The following is a 23847-nucleotide window of genomic DNA, read 5'->3' on the forward strand; positions in this document are numbered from 1 at the left end:
CATAACACGTGACGAATTTACCGCCTGTCGTGTTCTCAATAACCCTTAAAATGCACCGAACTCACTTGGATGTAGCTATTCAATGGCACAGTTATGAAAACCTGGCGATCGGCGTCACGCGACTTGGCCAATAGCGATAATTGTCTGGTGATGATCACCAAAACAACACTAGACGTTTCGAACGCGCCTATCGTGAATCCTGCGTCGCAGCCCGAAGCCCGCCCTGTAGCTGCCTGCCGGCGGTTTTCACGGCGGCCTCTTATAGTCGCGCACGTGAACTTACACTTCTTATTCTCGAAACCACACGCGTCCAACAGCGTCTCAATCCGCGTAACATCGACCATACTTCGATAACAGAAATCTGGTTTCGGTCGTAGAGGGTGAACAGAATGTTAATGATGCCCGACGACCGATGCCCGAGGCTAATGATGCCCGAAATCTCCCGCCAAGATAGAGCAAGGAAACGTATTAGAGCAGGAGTGTAGTTTCTAGTTCAGCTCAGCGTAACTCTAGCTCCCTGATTTTGAGAGAAAAATAAAATAGGTCAAATCTGAGAAGTCTGTTTTCTTAGTTAACTTTAGCGATAGGTTTAGTCATTTTCCCGCTCAGCGCTCCAAACCTGTTTTGCGAAACTGTACCCCTGTTATGGAAACTTTATGACCGTCTACGCGGCGGATTCGGCACCACGGTGCCTCACCGCCCAGCTCGCAGTACAGTGCTAAAGGGGGAGCGTCCGAGTCAAGAGGCAAATGGATCAAAGCTGCTGTAAGGTGATCGGCAGCTTGCTCCGACCAGCACCAAATTTTTTAAGGATTTCGACCGTACTGAAGACAAACTGAAAACTGAATCAGGTTTACACACTGAACATTGTACAAAAGCAAGATGCCTCATGACAGAAATTGATATCTACAGGGCTGTAACTTCGGACTTAAGAATTGTTATGTTTCTAGTACATTAATTTGAAAATGTTATTTTTGGTGAACAAAACTATGACATATGAATACATTGTTCAATACGCCATAACAACATAACGTACATCATCGAAACAATGACGACAATAGAGTTTCTAGCAAACTAATAACAAGCATCTCCTAGCCCGGAAAAGAGGAAGGGTCTCATAAATGTTTAATGTGGTGAATCGAAATGAGGTCAAAAATGAAAAAAATACTAATCCGTGTTTACCCAAGGACGTCAATCTTTTTGCACAACCGGCTTGCGAAACAAACTGTATGCAACAGTTTTGAGCATGCGCACTTACAATCTTACGAGCAAGAACACCATTTAAGCGACGTTTTAGATTCCATCAAACAGAATGGCGTTGGAGGCTGCGGATTACACCAGGTCTCGGGTGTCGGGCAAGTGAGAACGGCCGTTGTGAAATAATCCTGCCGAAAATCTATCAAAATCGTTAGTTTCGTTCAAAGACTAGACTGGGGCGTACGTTTTACACGTAGAAGTGTGAGGTTGACCTCCGAACCGATTTACAATCACACCAATGCCAAGACATACATATTTCACGTTTACTTTTACAGTCCCACCATCATATGACGGCGCTATTCTGCGAGGCCGTAAATACTTATCGTTTCTATTCCCAATTTCAACATCGTGCTGGTCAAATATCAGCTTGGAATGCCTTTAAACGTACTATTTGAGGTCCTAAAGTGTTCAAAGGTACTTCTTTCAGATGCGTCATCGTTTTCGTCCGCCCGTTGGCCACCACCTAGTGTAAGTCGAAGACTGACGCCGTGCAACCTTCGGAGACTGTTGTCGGTTTTTGCCGGTCTGTTGTCTGTTACTGTTGTCGGTAATGCCTGGTGTCGGTTTTTCTCAAGACTTGCAAGCGCGTATGCTCAAAGCTGTGTGCTTTTTTGCACCATTAAATTCTGAATGACAGTTGAACATTCTCAAACGAATGTGGTTTGGCATGGTCAATACAAACCTTGAACTCATTTCAAGTTACCATTTACGTTCACTCAGTTTCAATAGCCACCTCAGTAGACCAGTCACCCACACATCCACAAAAAGGTCCGGCGAGACCCTGAGTGCTACTGGTTTAGAAAAATACCGCTTAGCCATTGTAAAATTAATAGCGCGTGTCATTTAACGCCTGACAATAACCTCGGTGCTGTGCCTTTTTTAGAAACCTTATCTTAGGCAGCATGATTTCAGAACATTTTTGCGGAAGGGCGCATGGATTCAACGCGCAACGGACGATCATCGTCAACGCCGTCGGGGTCCGCAGGCTGGCTGAACATGGGTGAGCTCATTACGCAACAAGCAGCGAAAGGCAGTACGCTCGCATGATCACTGAAGAACCAGCTCAAGAATAACGATGATACAACCAACCTGCACTGCAAATGGCATTGTCATTACGGGCGTTTCGTTTGCCACATGTTCAAACTGAAGTGGGAGAGGGTCGCTTTCCTTCAGGGACAGAGCAGAACAGAGCTTGGAACGGTGCACCCTAAGAGAACAGCAGGCTCGCAGTGCATGTTCATTGAAATGTGTGAGGGAGAGGCATTCCCACAACCTTAATGTATTTTGGGACAGGTTGAGTTCCATCGCCTTAAATGGCACTTGGAGGAGTGCTTATTTTTAGTTTTAAGAGGCATGTCCCACATTTGAATATACTGAAACAGTTTGAGACGTGATGAAATAAGCCCACTTATAAGTACTGCCATACTTTCACGTGGAAAAGACTGTTCTTGACAACACCATTATCTGTTTAGTACATATGCTATCCAACACGTCATTGCCCGATTACGTCATCACACACTGCACAACATGAATTGAGAGCCAATTGACGGCCGTTGTATATGGAAATTGCGCTCATCAACACCAGATATGAACAACTCAACAGATAACTTTAATCGCCGTATGGCTAATGGAATGACAGGATTTGATGACGTTTTTATGGCGTCATTGATACCTGGGTGAACTCAAAATATTCCGCTCTCCCCACATAGTCTGCACATCTTCGCGGACGTATGTCTAAAAAACTAGAGGGATTAGGCCTTAGGAGGGGCATGGCTAGTAACTCCACCGAACGATCTCCAAGATGGGCTACTTCGGTTAAAACCGCACGCAAAAGTGGAGCGCTCGCCGCATCGAACACGCGTCGGGTGTTCGATGTTTTAAGTCACACCCTCGGGAAGAGGTAAACTTGACTCTTCTAAGACATTCGCTGAGAGAGATAGGGACGCCGAATTCGCAGGGTGGGTTGGCTTGCATGTGAACTCACTTGATAAAGCATTTCATGTTCCTAGGTCATAACTCTCGGGTCGGATAAGGTCAAGGAAAGTCAAACTCCAGATTTGTGCCCAAAGTGCCACGATACCTCCACGTGCAACTGCCTTGAACCTGCATGCATGTTCTAAGTCAAGAGTCATGGGAGGTCATGGCGAACAAAATACCACGAGATTATTTTGATTTAGAAAGTTCAAAAAGCGTCAAAGAATTCGCTAGGTGGTATGTTCTCCAAAGAACAAAAGATTGAATTAGGTCATTCTAGGTCAGTGACCTTATATGGACTCATAAACATGCTCATGAAAGATGTCCGCTGCGGTCTCTTTCATTCAGAAATTCGAAAAGAGCACCAGACACTACCTTACAAAGTAACCTCTCCAGTAAAAAAGGTCGTTTTTAGGTCTATTTAACCGTCATACCTGAACAAGGCCGATAGAACGTCGCAATCCAAAATTAAATGGTGTAATTGTAGGCTTAGAAACTATGGTTAAAATGTATAGCTTCGTCTAATAATCCGTTGTCGCATGCAAATCAAGGATTCCCTAGAAGATGCCTTTGCTGACAGCTACGGCTTGAATTTTTGACTTTGACCTGCCATATGTAAGCGGCCTTTACAAGGTAAATTACAAAAATAGGTCAAGTTTAGCGTGGCCACGCCTGGTCTCTCTCTCTCTCTCTCTCTCTCTCTCTCTCTCTCTCTCTCTCTCTCTCTCTCTCTCTCTCTCTCTCTCTCTCTCTCTCTCTCTCTCTCTCCTCTCTCCTTCATCGTCATCTCTCCTCCTCACTCATTGCTCCATCTCGATTACCTCTCCTCTCTCTTCCTCCTCTCTCTCTCTCTCTCCTCCTCATCTCTCTCTCTCTCTCCTCTCTCTCTCTCTCTCCTCTCGTCGTGTGTGTGAATATTCGATGCACACTTGTGAAAATGAATAGAAATGAATGTTACGAAATAAAATCCAGCTGATCCTGCCGTCCGACAATGTAGCACCGACAACGAGCCCCGGCTGTCGGTTCCGCGTGGTCTTCATCGTTAGTGCCGTCGCATGCTAGGTGATCTGTGTTGGCCTTTGGCGATACGCAAATTTGATGCACGGCAACTTGACAGATGGAAAATCACCGAATGTTGATTAATTGGATGCCTTTTAATCGAAACGTGACTTTGGGCAGCGTAATCAGACGAGCACAAGTTCGTCAAACGGCGATTAGTCAAGTTGATGTGGTGGAAACGTGAATCGGAATATTCAAAATAATCACTAGTGTAGCACCGCCCACGGAATGTAACGGGCGATGGATGAATTAACGTATTGCTGACATTGCTGGTGGGGCGTTCCCAATCCTGCTATGGAAATGGAGTAATTCAGCTTGGTCTTGCTTATTTAGCTTCTGATATAGTTGAACAGACGAATAGAACAGCAGCCTTAAGCTTATTTCCCGCTGGGCGAAGGTCAAGCGGCCTCTGTCTTCAACCCATTTACAGCATTTTGATGTATCAACACTCGACTAAAGCATACTCAGCTGATCAACATTTGATCAAATAACATTTCGGCAAATTAGCATTTGACGAAAGAACACCCTGGCGAGTAAGATTTGACAGGCAACTGGCAATTGGCTAATTGACATCCGATTGATATATCTTTTCGATTTTCGATCTTTTTTGGACTAGCTCACATGTACATATGCAAATATATATGGCTCGATGAGTTTTCAGAAACAAAGTCAGCAACGCTTAGAATCAGACTTTTTTGTTCGCCACAACATGCCCAATTATCAGGGATTCAGACCAATCCGCTGATTCCCGCGTAACTCGGCGCGATGAAATTTCTCGAGTCAGACCCCATCCGGAATGAGGAACATTGCACAGGTCTAGTGGCCACGGTGCATTATAAGACGAGAGACGAGAGACGAGAATGATGCCATAACATTAGGCACAATTCTCGTCTCAATTCCATCAATATCATATCCAGCTGCGACGCAGTTCTGTTAACTCAGTTTGGGGGCTGGGGCTTGGGAAATGACAAAAACTGCTTAAATTTTGGAGCCGAATCCAGTTTACACGCAGGTATAGCCTGCCCTCCGCTTGAAGTACGGGGTAGGGGCAAAGTTCGGGGACAGGAGCCCTTCCAACGAAATACAGAACTAAAATCCTAATTTATCACTTGGCGTTGTTGGATGGCTGGTCATGCTTACCCAGGCATTTCGACATGCAGTCTCCCGAACAATACACGTAAGGCTTTGTAAATTGGGGAGAATTGGTGGGCTCGCCCCAATTGGCATGTGACACCATACCCAGGCTTACGTATGTACAAAAGGCATGCGGCCTTGGAATCCTCGAAGTGGTGACGACTCCTGACCCAGATTGTCAACTGTGAATGCCCACCGTGGGAGCCACAAAATCGCCGTCCCACGGTCGCCCAGCCAGCCGACAGCAACCAAGTGACACCGCTGTGGCGGTTACCCGACCTTGATTGATCTAACGGGCCCGGTTTTTCTTCTTGCCTTCGCCTGCCATGCGCCAGCCGGCTGCCACTCTGTCAGCGATTGTACCGGGCCAGCGCGACGCGCTGTCAGCGGGTGTACGGCTGCGGGCCCGGCTGGAGATTCGGCGTCGGCGCGGCGCGGGCAGAGGCGGGCGCGGCTGGCCGGTGGAAAGTGAGGGCACTGCTGTGCCAGTGCGGCGTACGTGCGCTCCGCAGGCGCGCCGCCCGTGGCACGCGCGCCCGCGTGTCGCCGGCGACGCGGTGCTGCGGCAGTTTGCGCTTCTCCGCCGCTGAATCAGGGTGGCGCCAGCGCCCTGCCGTGTTTACACTGACGTCACTGTGATTAATTCCGCGTGCAGCCGTGCAGCGCGCCGCTGCGGCGGGTGACGTCACCGGCCATCCCTTCCGCGGCAGCCGTCAGGCGCTGGCGCCCGACAGTCGCGGCGAACAGGGACCAGCCGCCAACCGCCCCCAGCCCCGCTGAGCGCTCGCGCTCGCCCGACAGACAGCGGGCGATCAGGCGACCAGCGGCCAACCGGACACCGCTGCTGACGCGGCGGCGGCCGGGGTCGGCGCGTCCTTCCTCCTGCGACCTTCAGTTGCCTGGCGCGGCCGGGCGGCGTGTGCGGTCCCCGGCGCCGCGCCCGCGGTGGTGCGCACGGCACGGCCGCCCCGCCCGCCTGTGACGGCGCTGTCATGCAGCGGCCGCTTCAGCTACGCGCTCCGTGCCGACTGTCGGGGGCTGCGGCGCGCCGCGGCCAGCAGTGAGTGCGAGAGGCGCGCCGTGTCGTGTTCCCGCCAGTGGAGGACGTTTGCGGCGAGTCGGCGGCGAGCGTGCGCGGCCGGCCGGTGAGTGCTGCGGCCTACAGAGCCGGGCGAGATCGCGGCCCGGAGCGACGCCACGCCCGTCCGCCCGGCGTCCGCGCGCCTCCAGACGTCTCTCCGCTCGGGCCTCGCGTGACGACACGGCCAGCGCGAGCCGACCTGTCGCCGGCTGACGATGCGACGTCTGGACCTGACTGGCCGACGCGGCGCCGACTCGGAGCTCGTCGGCAGCGGGCTCGGCACAAGCGGCCGCATCTCGTTCCGCGGCGAGGCCGCCGCGGACCGCGACGAGAGCGGTGCGCTCGTTACGTCGGCGATCAACCGCTCGCTGCTGGCGAGCGCGGCGCGGCAGCCAGCGCTCGCCGGCATCCTGATGACGGAGAGCCGCCCGCGCGGCCGCCGCCGCGCCCTCGCCATCGTCTTCCGCGACGAGCCCGAGATCATCGGCGTCGGCGGCGAGCCGGCGTCGTCCGACGACGAGCCGGCTGACGACGATGGCGACGGCGATGAGCGCGCCGAGCCGTCGGAGGTGCTCAGCCCCGAGGAGCGGGCGTTCCTCAACCTCACCAAACGCAACACCGACTTCAACTCGATCAACAGCAACTTGACGGGCGCGTCTCGCACGCTCGTCGACTGGGTCGACGAAAATGACGTGACGACTGAGCGCAGCGCGTTGACGGGCCGCCACAAGAAGTTCACGCCGGTTGTGTGCGTCGCGCCGTTCTCGACGGGGCGCGGTCCCGGCCCGCTCAAGGTGAACCCCGTGGCGCCGATGCAGAACGGCGAGATCGTGTCGAGCGAGCGGCTGCGCCAGGAGATGGTGGAGAAGAAGGCGACGAAGGGCACTGAGCGCGTCACAAGGCTGGACGAGAGAGTCACCAAGCTTGACGAGAAGGTCACCCGGCTAGATGACTCGCCGAAATCGTCGGGCGACGAAGGGACGGGCGAGGCCGGCCGTTCCGGCAGCGACACCCCACCACCGGCGCAGGTCAAGCAGGACTCGGCGCCGAAGCCGGTCACCGCGAGGCCGTCGTGCGACGCAAGCGGCCTGCAGAGCGCGGTTCTGGAGAGCCGAGCGATGCTGCGCGCCAAGCCTGACGGCTCACTGACCACAGGACACGATCCGAAGCCCGGAGGCGGGCGTGCAGACGGTAATCGCGACGGTGCGGCACCCGCAGAAGGCGGTGACGTCACCCGCATGGGACCTTCGTCCGAGCCCGTCAGCAATATCGACGCCATCAAAAAGAGGCTTGCCGAGAAGGCGAGCGCACAGAAAGATGCAGCTTGGCGCACTCACGGAAAACTGGAGCGAAATCAAGCAAAGCTCAATTCCCTAGATGGCATTTCTCCTAGTACCAAGCGCAAATCGTCCAGCGAAATGGCTGGCTCTGTACCTGGCGTAGGTAAGTCGGCAGCAGATCGTGCCAAATCGCCCCCACGCGCTTCCGTGCCTCCCACAGCTGCGGAGTCGCAGGCAGCCGCGAGTGACGTCAGCAGCCAGAAGCCCGATTCTGCAGGTGGCGTCGGCAAAAATGGCGAAAACGCTATCGCCGACACGAAGCAGAAACATGTGTACGGCAGGGAACGGTCGAAGCGCGCGGCAGCCGTCGGGCAGAACGAGGCGACAGCAGAGCACGCGGACACGGACGCCAGAGGCGCAGCGAAACCGGCTGCCGGCGCCCATAAGCCGCCCATTCCCGGTGAAAAGCCACGGCTGGCTGCAAAGTCGGGAAAAGTTAGAGGGTTAAGTCATCAGACAGGTGGGGACAATGGCGACCGGCGAGCAAGCCTGCAAACTGACGACATGAACCTGGCGAAAGTGGATACACGGCATCGCTCGAAAAATGGTTCCGGGGAGGACGGTGACGACATCACAGTGCGCGGTCGCTCCGAACAGGAAATCGAGCGGGAGAGATCACCCGTCAGATTGACCAAGAGCCTCGATTACGAGAAGGTGGCACGCGACGAGCAGACCGAAGGCGATCTGCAGAAGGTCAACTCCTATTCACCCAAATCCTCGCTGCACAGGGATGCCGAGACGAAGACGCAACGTGCCATGAAGCGTGAGAAGGAGCTGGAACGGCAGCGAGAAAAGCTGGAGAAACGAAATCGAGAGGAGAAAAAGGTTCTCGAGCGAGCCGAGCCTGCCAGCGTGGGGCGAGCGGACGGGCATCGCGCTCTGGCGTCTCAGGGGACGGGAACTGGACAGGATAGCGGGTCAATAGGACCTGCCGGCCGGGGAACATGTGACGCACCGAAGCCCCCGGACAGTCCACCCTCCCCTCGGCGATCAAGCGCGCTTCACAGCCACGCCAGAGCGGAAAACCGGCAGCGACTCCCGCGCCAGTCGGACGTTCCCAGCCCATCCCCTCCGGAAGTGGCGCCACCAGCGCCGGGCCCGCCGCCGCTCGCGGAGCGGGCGCGGCCCGCCGCCAGCCTCGAGCCCTCGCCCGAACAGCGCTTATCCACCAGCACGGACGAGGATGAGGAGGAGGCACCGCCGGCACCGCCGTTGCGCACGCTCTCCGTCAGTCCACGCTCGCGGCGGCGCGGCGGCCCGGCCGTGAGCTTCGCGCCGGGCGCAGCTGAGTGGCGCCGGCCGGGCGCCGCCAAGCCGCGCTCGCAGTCCGTGCCGCGGCCCGGCCTGCTCGACGAGCGGCTGATGCGCGACGACGAGGTGCGGCGCCGGCTCGGCGGCGACGACGACCGGCGCTCGCGGCGCGACGAGCCGCGGCCGCGCGGCCGCTTCTCGCTCAAGAAGCTGCTCAAGTTCGGCCGCGACGAGAAGCGGCGCGATCGGGACCAGGTGTACGGCGAGTTCCGCGCCAAGCCAGAGATCATCCACCCAATCGACCGCGCTGGCGTCGGCTGTGTGGAGGTGATCGGCCGCTCCGTCGAGCAGCGGCGCCGCGACGACGCCGAGCTGCGTCACCGCCGCGACCGGCTCGTGCAGGACGGCACCGTCGGCTACGACGCGACGCCGGCCAGGGTGAGCTGCACCGCCTGGCGGCGGGCCGCGACAGCGGCACGGGCCAGGACATGATTTGTCAGAGGACTTTTCGATATCCCTGCGATGCTGCAGGGATATCGAAAAGTCCCTTTTGGGCTCGTGTCATCGACCCCACCGCGTTCGCATACCGTGCCGTCCGTCTATTGTCTCCAGCTGTGCTGGGAGCAGGCAGCTGCTTCGGTACGCGGTGCCCACCACCCCGAAACGTCCGGATCAGTCGTATCAGCCGGAAACGGCTAATTTCCGGCCGGCGCTTGGGGGTCACGGACTCCATCAGATGAGCCCCGTCAGCCAGCTGCGTTCAGTTGTTGGTCGCGGTACAGTGTCGGCTCGAACGACTCGCACATTGTTACGACGCTCTTGTAGATATCGAACCCCCCGAGATGACGGACTTTAGTAACTGCATTGATATTGCCACTGTCTCTGCATGAGGCGGGGGATGCAGCCAAACCGACGCTGCCTTGACCGCTTCGAGAGTTGATTAAGTTAGCCCATTGTAATTCGCGTATGCATACTCGCCACCGTGCACCGCGGTCGACGACAATGCACCTGATAGCTGCGGATCTTTAGGATCAGTTCAGCTTGAGCGAGCGTTTCCTGCATGACGGGATCGTCACGTGACCAGAAGCGAAGCACACTTCCGCCGCGGCTGTCCATCCGCCCACCCTCGGCGTGGCCTCGCGCTTCACCCCTCCGCTTGCTCAGTGTCCGTGCCGTGCCGGGGTCGTGATGCGGCTGAGCCGACTTACCCTGGAACGACGCTGCCAGCTCGTGATCCGGTCATGCGCTCGTGATCCGGTCATGGGTTCGTGATCCGGTCATGCGCTCGTGATCCAGCCATGCGCTCGTGAACTGGCCATGCGTTCGTGATCCGGTCATGCGCTCGTGATCCGTCCGTGATCCGGCCCCTCCGTGGGCTGCGCTCCCTAACCCTGACCCGAGGACCCCCCCCCCCACTCCACTCCGCGTCCGCTGGGTAGCCGTCCCGGGTATGGCATCGGAGCTGAGTGATGCGCCACCGGCCGCAGTCTCACCGTACCCGTCCTCGTCTGCTGCAGGGCTCACACCAGCCGATCCCCCGGCCGCCGGAGAGGGCGACCCCCGCCTCGCACCCGGGTCAGGCGGCGTCGCCGGGTCAGCGGCGGGCCTCCGGGCTCACCCCTGAAGGTAGGTGTAGCCTCGTCCGACCACCCTTGCCACGCCAGCCTCACCGGCCGCACCAGATGCACCCCCCGCCGTACCAGCGGCGTGGGCCGCACCATCCTTCAGGCGTCGCCGCTCGTGTTTGCCGAGGCTCGAGTGTCATCTGCGATGATACGGCTGTTGATATGTTCTATGCTGCACTCTCCCAAGTCTCACACGCGGTCAGAGGATTCTGAGAAAGCTGACTGTGTCGGTAAACCAAAACCGTCGTATTGCTCCTATTTTGGTTTTCTGTGTGTCGAGGTTAAAGTTTTGAAAACGCACATGCGTGATAGTCGTGAACATGTCTACCATTTTTTGGATACGCCTTACACTAAGTATACCATTGCTTGGCCATCGCATCGCGCGAGTTGCGAACTTTTCCGTCGGTTTGTTCCATAACATACCCACATAAGTTATATGGCGCGCACAACCCGCCAAAAGTCGGTCCCTCCTCCCGCGGTTCGCGGGACGTTCCTACGCGCGCGGGGACGCTTCGTGCCGACGGCCTTGGGATGCGACCGGTGCGCTCCCGGCGCGCGGTTCGTGCCGGGCCACATCTGGTGACGTGTCCAGCTCGGGCCGCGTCGGCGCCGGGTCGCGGCGCACCGTTGGGCGGCCGGCCGATGGATCGCTGTGGCCCGGTTACCTCAAGGAGCCGGACGATCGCCGCGCGGCGCCGTCGCCGGGGGCGCCTGCCGCTGCGGCATGCGTTATCGACAGGTGTCTCGCCGCTGGTGTACCGCTCATGGACTTGGCGCATTTCGCAGTTAAGTTAGCAGATAGTTTTGTCGAGTCCCACCCGGGCAGGGCGGCTCAGAAGTGCGTGCATCAGGATGGCATTCATCGTGCTTATCAAAGGCCATCCTTCCACTGGTGCAAGGCGCCGCGGCACCTCTTAGAACCGCAGCATACCAGAAGTGCAGTGGGGGAATTTAACCCGAGTTCGCCGCATTGTCATGCGATGCCAGTCTGGATTTCCCTTCGGCGCTGGCCAGTGGCGTGGAGAGGCACTCAGCGCAAGGAGCGGGCCAGCCAGCGGCCGCTGACCCCGTGGCGGGATGGTGTGTCGCGCAGCTGGCCCGCTCACGCCTGCCTCTTCCGGCGATAATCACCATCCGTCCGCTAATGGCCGGTATTTAGAGCTGGACTGCTGCCGCTGCAGAGTGGCCGTATGGCCGGCCAGCGCGCGGCCTTTCGTGCCGTCACCTCTGGCTGTGGCCGTCTGCCGGCTCTCGCGCGCTGGCCGCCATCTGCCGTCCGCGCCGACGCCCGCCCGTGGCCTCCTGACGCCGCGTTCGTCGCCATTCGGCTCTCCCCCGTTAGCGTCCTGCCGTTCAGCGTCCATCCCCGTTCTCGCACGGCTCTCTGCTCTCCATCTCCGGTCAACGTCTGGTGACATTTGACGCTCAGTTTGGGTTACACATGGGTCCGTTTTATTCCGCAACCCTATTTAGCCATGAGTGCCTAACCGCCGCTCCTGGCGGCAGCCCCTGCAATTTGTACAGAACGTACACGTACACCACTTATCCTAGCTCGTCTCAAACAGCCGTCCGATGTACACCACCTATCCTAGCTCGTCTCAAACAGCCGTCCGATGTACACCACGTATCCTAGCTCGGCTCAAACAGCCGTCCGACGTACGCCACGTATCCTAGCTCGTCTCAAACGGCTGTCCGACGTACACCACTTATCCTAGCTCGTCTCAAACAGCTGTCCGACGTACACCACTTATCCTAGCTCGTCTCAAACGGCTGTCCGACGCACACCACTTACCCTAGCTCGTCTCAAACAGCTGTCCGACGTACACCACTTATGCTAGCTCGTCTCAAACAGCCGTCCGACGTACACCACCTATCCTAGCTCGTCTCAAACAGCTGTTCGACGTACACCACTCATCCTAGCGTCTCAAACAGCTGTCCGACGTACACCACTCATCCTAGCTCGTATCAAACAGCTGTCTAGCGTACACCACCTATCCTAGCTCGTCTCAAACAGCTGTCCGACGTGCACCACTTATCCTAGCTCGTCTCAAACAGCTGTCCGACGTACACCACTTATCCTAGCTCGTCTCAAACAGCTGACCGACGTGCACCACTTATCTTAGCTCGTCTGAAACATCTGTCCCTGTCTCAACTTTTGCTCGCCTCGGTTAACGTTCCTTTCTTTTTTCGTGCCTCAAAGTTTTTTCAAACTTTTGCGTACCTTAAAGAATCCCTGCTCACCTCTCCTCACCTCGGCGACCCCCGCTTCACCTGTACCCTCATCACGCAATGGCCCGCTTCTCACCTGCTCTCGCCTGTCACCTGACCCTTCCCACCTCAGCCCATCTCGGCGGTCCGCTCCCACCTCAGCCGGCCTCAGCGGTCCCCTCCCACCTCAGCCCACCTCAGTGGTCCGCTCCCACCTCAGTCCGCCTCAACGGTCCGCTCTCACCTCAGCCCACCTCAGCGGTCCGCTCCCACCTCAGCCTGCCTCAGTGGCCCGCTCTCACCTCAGCCGGCCTCAGCGGCCCTCTCCCACCTTAGCCCACCTCAGTGCTCCGCTCCCACCTCAGTCCGCCTCAACGGTCCGCTCTCACCTCAGCCCACCTCAGCGGTCCGCTCCCATCTCAGCCTGCCTCAGTGGTCCGCTCCCACCTCAGCTCGCCTCAGAGGCCCCTCCCACCTCAGCCCGCCTCAGGGGCCCCTCCCACCTCGGCCCGTCTCAGCGGTTTCCTCTCACCTCAGCCCGTCTCAGGGGCCCCTCCCACCTCAGCCCACCTCAGCGGTTCCCTCCCACCTCAGCCCGCCTCAGGGGTCCCTCCCACCTCAGCCCGTCTCAGCGGTTCCCTCCCACCTCAGCCCGCCTCAGGGGCTCCTCCCACCTCAGCTCGCCTCGATGCCGTGCTCGGCTCCGAGCCGCCGCCGGCCGGTTCGGCATGTTCCGCAGTTCCTCCGGTGACACGTGATCCGCGGCAGGCGGTGCCGCGCCGGATGTTTGACGCGTAACACGTGACTAGATTGCGACGTGATGCAGAGCGTGGCGCAGCCGGCCGCCGGCCGCCGGCAGCCGGCTGCCGGCCTGCCGCGTGCTCTCGTGAGTCATCAGCTCCCGCCTCCCCTCCCCGCTGCGCGCACGTCACAAGCGCGCACACACGGATCTTGCTTGCTTCCGTGAACGGCCAACAGGTGACTTTATTTGGTGCGGTTTTGGCGACGACGGAAACAATGACGCGGGACTTTGCAATGGGTGCGTCAGAGACAGGGCTGGCTGCGTCGTGCGTTCATAATATGCATGAAGGTCATTCAACAGTAAGACGGCGCGACACGCGATCTTCACTTGATGCCCTCACATTTGAATTACGGCTTGGGACGGCCAATCGCCCAGTTGGCCAGCCCCTGGAACTGAAGGTCAGCGGTGGATACCACCCTTTCGCCCTCCCCGCCATCCTTGATCGGTCCGTGCGGTGCCGGGCCGGCCTGCGCGGTCTAGCGGCATGCGTCATGGACGGGACGCACCCAGGCGCGGCGGGGACGCGGCGGCCGGCGCGGCGGACCCCCGCCCCGCCGCGCCGGCCGCCGCACCGCCAATGGTCCGTGCTCGCTGTCACCTAGCGGCGGCTCGTGCCGACACGGACGGGCGACGGCGGCGGGCTGCGCCGGTTACCTGGTCACGGTTCCGCTCCTGGCACTGACAGACGCGCCCCGCGCCGGCCACCCCGTGTTTGCCTATTTGGGACGCCGCACTAGCCAAGTGTTAGCGGGCGAGCTGGCGCTGCCGGCGGCTCAGGGCGCCGCCAATATCTTTAAGGCGTGATCCCCAGAGGCGGATCCTCGTCAAGGCCTCCGAACAGACGGCTCATTTGCGTGCAGGCTGGTGGTGACGCCGACTGCTCTGGCGGTGGTGACGCCGACTGCTCTGGCGGCGGTGACGCCGACTGAGCTGGCAGCGGTGACGCCGACTGCTCTGGCGGCTGTGACGCCGACTGCTCTGGCGGCGATGACACCGACCGCTCTGGCGGCAGTGACGAATAGAGCAGTTCCGTTATCGCCGCAGTGACTGCCGCTGAGGTGGCGAGACTAACGGCCTTTGGTGGCCGGAAGGGCTGTCTGGCTCGGCTGCCAGCCGTCCTCGCTGAGGTCGGGTCTCTCTCTCTCTCCTCTCTCTCTCTCTCTCTCTCTCATCTCCTCTCCTCTCTCTCTCTCTCCTCCTCTCCTCCTCTCTCTCTCTCTCTTCTCTCTCCTCTCTTCTCTTCTCTCTCTCTCTCTCTCTCTTCTCCTCTCTCTCTCTCTTCTCTCTCCTCCTCTCTCTCTCTCTCTCTCTCTCTCTCTCTCTCTTCTCTCTCTCTCTCTCTCTCTCTCTCTCTCTCTCTCTCTCTCTCTCTCCTCTCTCTCTCTCTCTCTCTCTCTCTCTCTCTCTCCTCTCTCTCTCTCTCTCTCCTCTCTCTCTCTCTCTCTCTCTCTCTTCTCTCTCTCTCTCCTCTCGTCTCTCTCTCCTCTCTCTCTCTCTCTCTCTCTCTCTCTCTCTCTCTCTCTCTCTCTCTCTCTCTCTCTCTCTCTCTGCTCCGGGCTCCTCGGATCCTGGCTCCTGGATCCTGGCTCCTGGCTCCTGGCTCCTGGCTCCTGGCTCTGGCTACTGGCTCTGGCTCCTGGCTCCTGGCTCCTGGCTCCTGGCTCCTGGCTCTGGCTCCTGGCTCCGGGCTCTCTGGCTACTGGCTCTGGACCTGGCTCCTGGCCTGAGCTCCTGGCTCCTGGCTCCTGGCTCCTGGCTCCTGGCTGGCTCCTGGCTCCTGGCTCTGGCTACTGGCTCCTGGCTCCTGGCTCCATGGCTCCTGGCTCCTGGCTCCTGGCTCCTGGCTCCTGGCTCTGGCTCCTGGCTCCTGGCTCTGGCTTGGCTCCTGGCTCTTGGCTCTTGGCTCTGGATCTTGGCTCTGGCTCTTGCGCTTGGCTCTTGGCTCTTGGCTCTTGGCTCTTGGCTCTTGCTTCTTGGCTCTTGGCTCTTGGCTCTTGGCTCTTGGCTCTTGGCTCTTGGCTCTTGGCTCTTGGCTCTTGGCTCTTGGCTTTCTCGTGCTCTGCCCGCCTCTCTCCCTTATTCCCTCTCCCTGTTCGTTCGTCTTTCCCTCCCGCTGCTCATCCCCCTTACCCTTCCCAATCTTTCTTCTCTGCCTTGTCTCCTTTTCCCTCCGTTCTTCTTCCTTTCTCCACAATCGTCCCCTCCCGAATCACTCCCCCCTTCCCTTCATTCTTCCCTTCCTCCCTCACTCCTCTGCGTTCACGGAGTAAGCGGAAGTCACGACCATGGCTTTGGTGTTACCCTGATGTTAACGGGCATTTTACCAAACGGACGCAGACTTGCAACTACATTCATGATGCCTCGCACCCGCGGACGCCGCCCAGCCGTGACGACCTCGTGCACCTGCATGCCGTTACATGGCTTCGACCGCGCCGCGTCGGCCGACAGGTGACGTGATGCCGTGGGCTATTTATTCACAGCCATGTGGCGAGTTTGGAGTTACATCCCTGCGCTGCCCCGGCTGTGGCCCGGCTGTGGCCCGGCTGTGGCCCGGCTGTGGCCCGGCAGCTATGGCCCGGCTGTAACCCGGCTGTGGCCCGGCTATGGCCCGGTAGCTGTGGCACGGCTGTGGCCCGGCAGCAGCCGGCAGCTATGGCCCGGTAACTGTGCCCCGGCTGTGGCCCGACTGCGGCCCGGCTGTGGCCCGGCAGCTGTGGCCCGGTAGATGTGCCCGACTGCGGCCCGGCTGTGGCCGGGCAGCTGCGGCCCGGCTGTGGCGCCCGTAGTGCGTGCATCCATAGCACATGCGTCACCTATGTATGTCGAGGCTGTCACGGCAGTCGATCAGTTCTCCACACCTTTGTGCTGCCAGTCAGTCCTGTCGCAAAGGTACATGGTGATCTCGTACTTCTGAGACGATGGATCGATCTCCACTTCAGCGCCGGCGCTTTCTCCAGAGGCCCGTTGCCTCACAACACGAGCTTTATCCGTCTGAGTGCCTTTGGAAGGCCGGGGAATCTGTCGAGAGCTGCCCTGACGTCACTGAGTGCACTCGGTGTGTCGTTTGTGACACTGTGAGAGCACTGCCCAGCTATCTAACCCCGACCACTGAGCTGCGTCGGGCCGTGTTAACGGTCGGAGTTATTCGCCCTGTCGTGCGGGCCGCTGTTTGTCGCGACTGCCGTCGGTCGTGCGTGTGGTAGGTGTTGATTTCAGTGAGATGTATGGCACGATACCTGTCCTGTCTATTCAGGGACATGTGCGGACTGTGAACGAGATGTTTGTCCTGGCGGGGCAGCTCTGTTATGTATTCGTCTGCCGTTTCTGATATGTATCGTACCCGCATGCTGCTTGCTCGCTGTTTCCGTCCTGTCTGCACGGCCTGTCGTGCATATCCACAGTCTGTCGTCCTGCCTGCACCCATGGTCTGCCGTCTTGTCTGCGCCGCCTGTTGTGCATATCCATGTTCTGCCGTCCTGTTTGCGCCGTCTGTCGTGCATACGCAGCCTGCCGTTCTGTCTGCGCTGTCAGTGTCCGTGTCGACGTCTAGTTTGCCCCATCTGTCCGCTATCCGTGTCCTGTCCATTCAGTGTGCGTGTGTCTTCTGCCCAATGTCGGGCCATGTTTATTTTGTGTCATGTCCCGTCTGTCCTGCGTCCCGTGTCCCGTCTCCTCTCCTCCTCCTCCTCCCCCTCCCTGATCGGCCGGTGCGGCCCACCGCCCAGCCGCCGACCCCGAATCGCCAGCAATGGGAGCAGGTGGCCCGCGCGCTCGGCGCCGGCGGCTGGCTTCACGCTCGTCGTCGCCTGCGGTGAGCGCGGCCGCCGCCCGCCGGCCCATGTAGGTCAGTGGCGGTCCGGCCGGTCGGCCGGCCCGGACGGAGGGTGGCAGAGGGCAGCCCGCCGGGGTCAGCTGGCGATGAGTTCACGGAACTCTTCACCAGACGTGTTGTTCTCTGACGAGGGATGTATGTGCGCGGCGATGGGGCCGTTGCCGTTTCGTGGTTTGGACGAGTAGCCTTCGGATAACATTAACTAACTTCTAATTTTTGGATGTTTTTGGACTACCGAAAATCGTCGTGGTCACCAGCTGAACACGCTCTAGGCGGACTTAATGCATTTGAACGCGATGCCATTGATCCCCCCCCCCCCCCCTCCCCTAGATCCCCGTCGAGTTCATATAAGGATATGACAACATAAATGGGGGAATCGAACCAGATTTTTTTGTGAGCTCCATGCACTTCCTGTTGCCATTCTTTCAATCACCTTCCTCGTTCGGGTGTTCTCTTAATGGAGTGTCCAGATATTTCCTCAGGTCAGACTCGACACTAGTTATGAGGGCCATCAGCGGGTATGCCCGATCGGTCGTGAGCAGTGTCCGCATGGGCGCTTGGCCTCCTCACCCGAACGAAGTCTTTGAGCGAGTTTGATAGGTGCTGTTCGGTACTCGTGTTGACTCGTGTCGCCCGACCAGGAATGGAGAGCTTAGCTGGCTGCTTCCTAATGTATCATGAGTCGCCTCATAGATGAAGCTGCTGGTTTTAAGTGTCATGCATAATGTGACGCAAGCATGTGAGCAATGCTCGCGCATGGTGGGCTGTGATAGGATTTTGATGCGAGTTGACGATGGAGGCCTACATATGATGAAATGTCACGCGACCGCCGAAGTGCAGCTCCCCCCTCATTAGTCATTGAAATTATCATTGTCATTAGTCGTTGAAAAATTCCCCCTCATATTGAAATACCACAACCGCAAGGGCCCACTGTGCGGAGCGAAAAGCGCAAGGGCCACTGTGCGAAGCGACAACCGCAAGGGCCAACTGTGCGGAGCGAAAAGCGTGAGGGCCCACTGTGCGGAGCGACAAGCGCAAGGGCCCACTGTGCGGAGCGAAAAGCGCAAGGGCCACTGTGCGGAGCGACAACCGCAAGGGCCAACTGTGCGGAGCGAAAAGCGCGAGGGCGTACTGTGCGGAGCGACAAGCGCAAGGGCCCACTGTGCGGAGCGAAAAGCGCGAAGGGCCACTGTGCGGAGCGACAACCGCAAGGGCCAACTGTGCGGAGCGAAAAGCGCGAGGGCCCACTGTGCGGAGCGACAAGCGCAAGGGCCCACTGTGCGGAGCGGCAAGCGCAAGGGCCCACTGTGCGGAGCGACAAGCGCGAGGGCCCACTGTGCGAAGCGACAAGCGCAAGGGCCTACTGTGCGGAGCGACAAGTGCGGAGCGGCAAGCGCAAGGGCCCACTGTGCGGAGCGACAAGCGCGAGGGCCCACTGTGCGAAGCGACAAGCGCAAGGGCCTACTGTGCGGAGCGACAAGCGCAAGGGCCCACTGTGCGGAGCGACAGCCGCGTATTATTTTGATTGCCGGGGTCGAGCGCGGCGTGATGTAGATCTGGGGAAATTCTCAACGGAATTTCCGGTTTACACTGGATACCTGACCGTTCAAGTCTAGCATCGAGGCTACTGCGCTGGACAGGAAAGGACCCAGTGACGGCCAGAGCGGTCCGACCTCTGTAAAAATGTTGTGGCCTTGGATGCGTGGCGATAATCGTCCCGGAAGCTGACCAAGCTGACCGCGCCGGTCTGTTTCCTCATGGCTCATTAATGCGTGTTATGTGGCCGGTCGCCTTGCCGCCGGCTGTCGTCATGAGAGATGCAATGCAGCCATGCCATGAACCCGGGCAGGCGATGCAGTACACGGTCAAGGAGGCCCCAACAGTTTGTGGGTGCCGTTGTTTCCGTTCCGCCATCGTTCGCAGCGACACTAAATCAAATTCTAAGCTTGTAGTTGTCGTCACCAGCGCTGCAGTCACTGGACACGTTTGCTTGAAGGCCTCGCCGGTATTCCCGCCCCCACGCCCGCCGCTCACGTCCGTAACCTGACCGCAGGCCGGCCCAAGCCGCCGCCGCCGCCGCCGCCGCCGGCGGCGTCTCGGCAGGGGGGCGAGCCCCGGCCGCCGCCGACGCCGCCCAGCCGGCCGCCGCCGCCCAACCCGCAGCTGCTCAGCCGGTCCCGGGACGCTCGGTCTCGGCCGGTCGGGCCGCCCGAGACCGACTACGCCAACCTGGGTGAGCGCGGCCAGCACGACAGGCCCGAGCATGTCGGGGCGAGGGCGGGGCGCAGGGCGTAGTGCTCTGACGTGTCTCGGGCCGCCGCTCGCAGCACCGGGGCGCCGCGGGACCGTCTGCAGCGGTGCTGGCAGCATGTGCACACGGTCGGGCCGCGGGGCCTCGGCTGGAATGCGTCACACGCCCGGGCCGCGGGGCCTCAGCTGGAATGCGTCATTTACAGGTGTCTTGGTGGATCGAGGATTTCGGCCTCTAGTGCGCTTACATGGGACTGGGGTGAAGTGGATCAGCCTGATACCTCATTGTCCCTTCTGATTGGGAAGTATGCGCCTTACATACTAAACCATATCGTGGGTAGGTATACGCCTATTTGCACGGAGCCTTCTGTAAGACAAGTGGATCGGTGTCCTGTCAGTGGTGGGGGAGTTTGGTCGAAAACATCACAGTTTTTTATCTGTTGGAATGAGCTTTACGAGTAAGCGTTGCATGGCAAAAACCGTAAAATCCTCCACGGCCCCAGCTTGTTTGCTCGTAGCGGAGTCACGGCCCGCGGGGAACACTGCGAAGCCACTCGGTGATGTTATACCTGTTCCAAGTCGGGGGCTCAATTTTCAGCTCGCTTTGAAGCTAATGAATATCAATTTCATCAGGTCAGTTTTGTGCCGTCTGCCATGGGTGAAACCACGAGGGAAAGATATAACCAGGAGGGGAAGAAATCAATCGGGATGGAGAGTTGGGACACATCCTTCCCAATTTTCTGGAAATGTGTTACCTCTCCTCAAGTTTTTTCAGCGAGAATGCATGTTTGCACGTTTTTTCATTCAAAATGTCATTTCTAAGTCAGGTGGTCCTCCTCAACTCCGATTCGAACCCTCCAATCGTGATTGGTCTCCTCCAGTCTCAGAGACGTGGTTACACCCATGGCTCTACAAGGCTCTAAAGGAGGCAGTAATTTTCTGCCCTTGTCTCGCCCGTCGAAGCTGAAAGCTGCTGTTCATTCAGTTTGGTGCGACCTATTTTGCCTGCGCGTTCCGTTCGGCACAGCCAGCCGGTCGCCCGTCGGAACTGAAAGCTGCTGTTCATTCAGCTTGGTGCGACCTGTTTTGCCTGCGCGTTCCGTTCGACACAGCCAGCCGGTCGCCCGTCGAAACTGAAAGCTGCTGTTCATTCAGTTTGGTGGGACCTATTTTGCCTGCGCGTTCCGTTCGGCACAGTCAGCCGGTCTCGTAAACCAGCGGGCGATGCCGTTAGAGGATAATTCGCGAGGCCGCTCGTGGTAAAGGTTTTAACGGTTTACTTTCTACTTGGACGCACCGCGAGACTCTGGGCCGTGCTATGAACCCAAATACGGATAAGACGGCGCTGCATAACGACAGGCGATGCGAGAAAAGCTCCCACGCTAATGCCACCTCAGTCAAAAGTGAGGTACTATGCAAAGAAGACGGCTCTAACTGCTGCACTGGGGCAGGCACCGCACCAAGGCTGTGTGATCGCTGGCAAAGCACATGCACGACTAGCCAAGCGTGAGTCCTGCTCACGTTTCAAAGAAAGCATGCCCATTTCGCCATACCGAGAAGCAAACGCTTGCCCAGGTCTGGAGAAAACGAAGAGGTGTTGACTTCCGCCGAGTTGGCTTTCACTCGAGGTCACGCAGCCTGCCCCAAGTGGTATGTCGTTGTTCAAAGCCAAAACCTGAGAGAACGAATCAACCCGCACTTCACGCCGTGCCTAACCACCCTGCATCCATCTGGGAAGGCGGCGACGAGGCAGCACCGCATGCTCCTTCCCTCCACGTGTGTTGGTGTGGTGCCGCTCGGGGGCGACGTGCTATGTTCAGACGCCGCTGCACCCGCAGGCGGCGCCAGCCGGGCCGGCCTGACGCCGGCGAAGCCGGGCCGGGGCGCGGCCTGCCGCCAGGCGGTCGCGCCCGAGGACGCCGCCGAGCACGGCTGCCGGCCGCAGCACGGCAAGGTGCGTGACACGTGACCACCGACACACGTAGCGGACGTGGCGCGGCGGTTGCGCAAACACGGAGGTGACACTCGTGACCGGCGGCGTCGCTGGCGCCTGACCGCCGCCGGCTCGGACAGCGGCGCCAGTGGGGCCCGAAGCGCGCGTCTGAGTCGCACCCCCTCCCCCACCTCGCCGGGCACCGGCTGACCTTGCACGCCGGCGTGATTCACGGAAGGCTCCCCTCTGTTCGGCTCCGGCTTTGTTGCGGAGCGTTGTCACTCTGCATGGTTTTTGGACCGGGCTGGACTCAACGTGGCGGTGAAAGGAAAGCCCGTAGTCCCCGCATGAGTCACCACATGGCCAGGCTGGTTTCTACCGATCTGGCATCCGATGTTTTAACTATGTGCATAGTATGGCGTGCACGCACTGCCTGCTTTCTAGTTTATTCTGGTATGGAATATGTCAAACGCATGATGCCGCATGCCTGTGTCAAATGTGACTGCCACTTTGTCGAAAGCACCACTAAGGCAAGCTTGCATCTGCAAATAGTTACCTGACTTAGCATAAGACAGATAAACACTGCAAAACGCTTTCTTTAAAGGCGCTTCACTCCAGCAGAGAACAACCAGAGACAGTGAAATAGAACGGCGTTTTTTCCCCGAAGAAGTCACAACTCCGTAGATTAGACTCAGCTCCGTAGGTAGATTGCCCTGTCAGCGCTAGTGACCCGGCCCGTGAGAGGTGTTACTGTCAGCGGCACGTGAGCCCAACTTTGGGGGTCGTTCGTGGCTGACCTCTGTGCCGTGTGCCGCTGCCACAGCCGGCGGCCGAGCCGGCGGCAGCAGGGGACGACAGGTGGCGCCAGCACCCGTCGCGGGTCAGCCTGCGCAAGCCGGCTTCCGTCGTGCCGGCCAGCTTGGAGGAGAACTATGACGCCGTCGCGGTCAGCAACCTGGACGCGCTGCGGGAGGTGGTGGACCAGGTGCGTCGGCGGAGCGCGGCCCGGACTGCAGCTGTGGCCAGCGCTCGGTGGTGGTACGCGTATGGAGCCGACTGATGCGTAGTTCTGGGTAACGCGAAAGGTGAACTTATGGTGTGCTAGACAACAGCGATGTTTATGCATCTAAAAATATCCCCCTACACCCGGTGCGTGCCAGCTGTATGTATAATTGCTTACCTTTTGTCTGCGTACGACATGCAAATCTGGTGCAGCAGCTGGTAAAGATGATAACGGGAGGCCGCTTATGCTTCATAATCGTTACTGTGTCTGCTTGTTGCTGTCTGCCCCGGAATCTGCGGCGCAGGCCCATTGATTATCGCTGTGCCCGATCTCCTTTCTTTTTCTGATCCCAGTCCTGTCCGTCATGGCCAGCGAAAGTTTATGGTGGGGTGTCTCGCTGTCAGCACTGCTAGGTTATCATGGCAGTTGCCATCAATCCCGCGTCCTGGCCGGCCCGCTCCTGAGCTGTCCCGCTCCCGGGCTGCCCCGCTCCGGGCCACCACCTCCCGGGCTGCCCCGCCGGCCACGGACTAGTACACGTCCCTGCCGACAGATGGCGCGGTACGGCGCCGTGCCGGACGCGCTCCGGCCGCTGCAGACGGCGCCGCTCGTGCTGCGCGATTTTCAGGTGTCGGACGAGCGTCGGCTGTCGGTGGGGCCGCACGCGCTGGTGCAGGCGCGCTGGGGCGCCGCGCCGGTGGCGCTGCTGCTGACGGCCGGCGCGACCGGCGCGCCGCCCCTCTCCTTACCGACTGTGGCGCAGTTCACGGACACAGTGCCGGCCCACCTGCTGGCCGACGGCGGCCAGGAGGCGGGCGGCTCGGGGCTTCTAGGTTAGTGGGCGGCGTCGCGGCCTCCTCTGGTAGTAACTGGCTTCGATGGTGCGGACTGGGAGGCCGTGGGACCGAGGTGGATCGCCTCACGCTTGGCCGGACCGCTCATCCAACGCTATCGGTGTTGTATGACTGCTCGTGTTGCCCGTCTTTGCCCACTTGTTGTCAGCGCACGTGAGAGCTGTGAGTAAAGTGGTCAACACAGTTGCTGTGTTTGGAACATAAGAACACCATGTCATCCTGTCATGCATAGTTGCTTCTCCCG

At 58.9% G+C, this 23847-nt stretch overlaps 1 protein-coding gene across 1 annotated transcript; it reads left to right on the plus strand.

Moving 5' to 3' along the window:
* Positions 1-6385: 6385 nt before the first annotated feature.
* Positions 6386-23405, plus strand: LOC119112654 (actin cytoskeleton-regulatory complex protein PAN1). The gene is made up of 5 exons (XM_037236893.1): positions 6386-9534; positions 10614-10722; positions 19617-19796; positions 22570-22731; positions 23303-23405. The coding sequence occupies exons 1-4, from the start codon at positions 6721-6723 to the stop codon at positions 22680-22682; spliced, it is 3216 nt and encodes a 1071-aa protein (XP_037092788.1). The 5' UTR covers positions 6386-6720; the 3' UTR covers positions 22683-22731; positions 23303-23405.
* The last annotated feature ends 442 nt before the right edge of the window (positions 23406-23847 follow it).

This window comes from Pollicipes pollicipes, unplaced genomic scaffold (assembly GCF_011947565.3).
Source record: "Pollicipes pollicipes isolate AB1234 unplaced genomic scaffold, Ppol_2.1 Scaffold_7261;HRSCAF=8764_pilon_pilon_pilon, whole genome shotgun sequence".
NCBI classification, from domain to species: domain Eukaryota; kingdom Metazoa; phylum Arthropoda; class Thecostraca; order Pollicipedomorpha; family Pollicipedidae; genus Pollicipes; species Pollicipes pollicipes.

Bases quoted from the DNA above. Each gene is read 5' to 3' on its own strand.
- LOC119112654 (XM_037236893.1), top strand. From the start codon at position 6,721: ATGCGACGTCTGGACCTGACTGGCCGACGCGGCGCCGACTCGGAGCTC. The intron at 10,723-19,616 runs GTAGGTGTAGCC...ACCTGACCGCAG, and splicing joins CTCCGGGCTCACCCCTGAAG to GCCGGCCCAAGCCGCCGCCG. The intron at 19,797-22,569 runs GTGAGCGCGGCC...CCGCTGCCACAG, and splicing joins GACCGACTACGCCAACCTGG to CCGGCGGCCGAGCCGGCGGC.